Source organism: Carassius auratus, unplaced genomic scaffold (genome assembly GCF_003368295.1).
Source record: "Carassius auratus strain Wakin unplaced genomic scaffold, ASM336829v1 scaf_tig00216571, whole genome shotgun sequence".
Lineage (NCBI taxonomy): Eukaryota > Metazoa > Chordata > Actinopteri > Cypriniformes > Cyprinidae > Carassius > Carassius auratus.
Window position 1 is genome coordinate 69047 of NW_020528639.1, and position 3454 is coordinate 72500.

General features: G+C 38.0%; 1 protein-coding gene across 1 annotated transcript in view; it reads right to left on the bottom strand.

The window, feature by feature from the left end:
* Positions 1-346: 346 nt before the first annotated feature.
* LOC113098506 (atypical chemokine receptor 3-like) overlaps positions 347-3454 on the bottom strand; it is a 4769-nt gene continuing 1661 nt past the window's right edge. Inside the window, exon 2 of the mRNA XM_026263630.1 lies at positions 347-1543. Within this exon, the coding sequence (XP_026119415.1) occupies positions 401-1543 (1143 nt within the window). The 3' untranslated portion in view covers positions 347-400. The remainder of the gene's footprint in view (positions 1544-3454) is intronic.

A 3454-nucleotide genomic window follows, 5' to 3' on the forward strand; every position in this document is an offset into this window, starting at 1 on the left:
GTATTATTACTTGTAAAAATAATCTTGTTTTATTTACAGCTTCATTTTTTTTCAAAAGTCTTAATTTTTGTATATTGCATTATGTATCATATTATGATGACTGAAAGCCATCAAACATTTTTGGGAAAGTCATTACTGGACACAATTATGATGCCACACTAAAACCAGGTTTCTCTTGCTGCGATTTTGACAGAACGCATGGTCAATTTTACCAGAATTTCATGAAAACATTGGTTCTGATTTTACAAAATCCCAACAGTCTTTGGCACATTTCAAATGAATTATCAGTATCTTTATCAGTCACTGTTGAGCATTTGCTGCAGTTCTGGTGGAAAACAAGGAGGACTTCATGTTTTGAAGCAGTGCAGAACATCGGTTGAGGATGATGTTCTTGAGGGTCCTAGCTCACAGCTGTAGGGGTGTTTTCCACCATTGCGTACTCCATCTCGGTGCCCTGAGAGCCCTCCATGAGTCGCGCCAACCCCGTACGCTTGGAGTATTTAAAGATGAAGGCTTTCATGAGGTCATAGCGGTAATGCCGGTGAGCAAAGCTGTAGACCACAGGGTTCACACAGCAGTGCAGCAGCGACAGGCACTGCGTGAGGTTCAGCGCCACAAAAAGGCCGTTCTCTGAACTGCAGACCATCGGGAACACACCTAGCATCGCTAGCGCATCGGCTAACAGCACAGCATGATATGGTGCCCAGCAAGCTATGAAAACCACTATGTACGTGAGGATGACCTTCCTGCTCACGCTGCGATCCTGGTCACCATTTGAAGGGGAATGAGAGGAAGAGGAGGCCAGAGCGTTTGCCAAAAGTGCATAGGACACTGCTATAACAGGGAAGGGTATGACAAAACCAAGAACCACAAAACTCAGCTGAATGCCCACCATCCACTGCAAAGGGTTGTCTTCTGGATATATAGGATGACACAAAGTCATAGGACTGTGTTGTGACTTTACCGACTGCAAGAAGTATGCGTCAGGAATGGAGGCAAATAAAGCAAGCAGCCATGTTACCACACACACTAAACGTCGTATTTGTCGTCCTCTTCTTTGAGAAATCTCCCTTGAGTGGACCACTGAAAGATACCGGTCCACACTCATGCAGGCCAGGAAGAAGATGCTGGCGAAAAGATTGACGCTGAAGAGTAGATGTGTGAGCTTACAAGCCGCCTGGCCAAATGGCCAGTGACCTTCCTGTGCCAGTGAGCTCACCCACACCGGGAGAGTAGCGACCGCACACAGGTCAGCCACTGCTATGTTTAATATATACAAGTGTGTGTCATGGTAATGACGCCCTGAGCGAAAGTTGACCCACACTACTAGCGCATTGGCGGCCAGGCCCACAACAAAAATGAAGGAGTAGAGGGTGCACATAGCATGGAGGAGAGCAGAACGGTTGAAGGATGTGGGGCACATTTGCGCTTCCACCTGCGAGTTGTTGTCATCTGTGAAGTTTAATTCTTGCCACATGGTGAAGAATTCAGTCAGTTCATTGGCACTTAGACTCTTCTCCTCATTTGGTGGTGAAGACTGCAACTGTTGAAGGAGAAGAAACTGAAATTAAAAGACCATCAGCTGGTTCAGCATGCTCTGTTATGATTAGCATAAGTTCTGTGTCATCGGGTTATTAAATGTCAATGAATTAAAATGATTTAGTGGTAAAATATTACCTGGACATATATATGGAAAATATAATGTAATGTAATAAAATATAGTTTAATATAGTGGATTGATTTTGGGTACATTGTTCTAGATATTTAAATTACTATCATTTGTTAAAGATAATTGATTCAATTATAATTAATTATGCATGCTATATCATTGTATGTTTATAATTATTTGCTGTTTATTACTATTAAGTGATATATAGGAGGGTTAAATTGGGATATGTTATGTCTGGGGTATCTAGGTTTTATTTATATATATATATATATATATATATATATATATGTGTGTGTGTGTAAGTGTGTGTGTGTCTGTGTGTGTTTGCAAATATGATGTATTCTGAAGCAATATTCTCATCAGTTTTCTATCAGCTGTGACATCCTTGTGTTTTTTATATTATATCCAAGGTTTTTTTTTTTTTTTTACTTTTAAAGAGGACATTTTCCCACTAATCTTATTAAAACTTTAATTTCAAATTCTTACATTTGATCTATAAATTGAATTCTAAAAATGTGATTTTCTATACGTTATTAAATTAAATCATTTACACTAAAAAATACAACTGCATAATATTATGTACGGACCCCCGCACATGACATGCAGGAAAAAAATAGTAGACTAAATCATGTGCACGATTTACTAATTCGTTCCCTCAATGTTCTAAAACATGCACACAATAACTATTGTGTTCCCTCGATTTACTATTAAGTTCACTCGATTTATAAATAGTGCACACGATTTACTAATTCTAACACAATAGTAAATCAAGGGAATGCAATAGTAAATCGTGCACACTATCTATAAATCGAGGGAACTCAATAGTAATCGTGTGCATGTTTTAGAACATTGAGGGAATGAATTAGTAAATTGACCGCACAATTTATATATTTTTTCTTGCATGTCATGTGCGGGGCTCAATAATTATGAGATTCTTTTAAATATTTTTGAATAAATACAAACAAGAAATGACGTGGAAATGATACTTTTCAACTAAATTAAAACGCCAGTAGGTGCCAGTAGTGAGCATTTAATGAGTGAGTCATTCAAATGATTCGATTTACTTTACATAATTGAAGTTTGCAACTCTATTATTTATTTGACATAAGACCTCCCAGTCATATAAGACAAATATTTCTATGGCACTCGAGCATTGCATTTTTGTGAAATTGCCACAGCATCCTATTATAATTTCATGGTTCAGCTCGGTTAGAAAGTTGACACTACTTCAAAAGCCCAACGCTGTTTGGCTTCCAGCCAGTCCTGTTAAAGTACCCTTTAAGCTAGTTCTGCTTTTCAAAAATCAAAGTGACTCAGTTCTATGACTTCACAGTGATTTCTGTGAGCAAAGTAATTTCAGTTTAGGGATTTTGTCACGCCATTTTAAACATCTAAGTGGTCCGTTCTGAAAGACATGTTGCTATGTGGTTGGTGAGGTCACAGACCCTTGACCCTTGATTTTTTTCTGGTCACTAAATCCTTTTTTTTAGTGGAACCTTTCAATCTCCAGCAGAGAGGCCACAACGGATGTAAATGTCAGCATAAGGCTGTTCTGAATTAGAGTAAATCTATAAACATATAAAATAAGCCTGTCTCCTTTTATGTTGCAGGACGTACAACACAAAGAGTGTGTGATTGTGTTTATGTACTAAAATATTATAACTAGGGTATTGAATTACACATAATTTTCCTGTGCAAAAGGAAATTTCCTGTTACTCCACCTGTATTCTGTTTGAAGCTCATTACAAAGTGAAATCTAATTGTTTTCCATTTAGTAAATACACA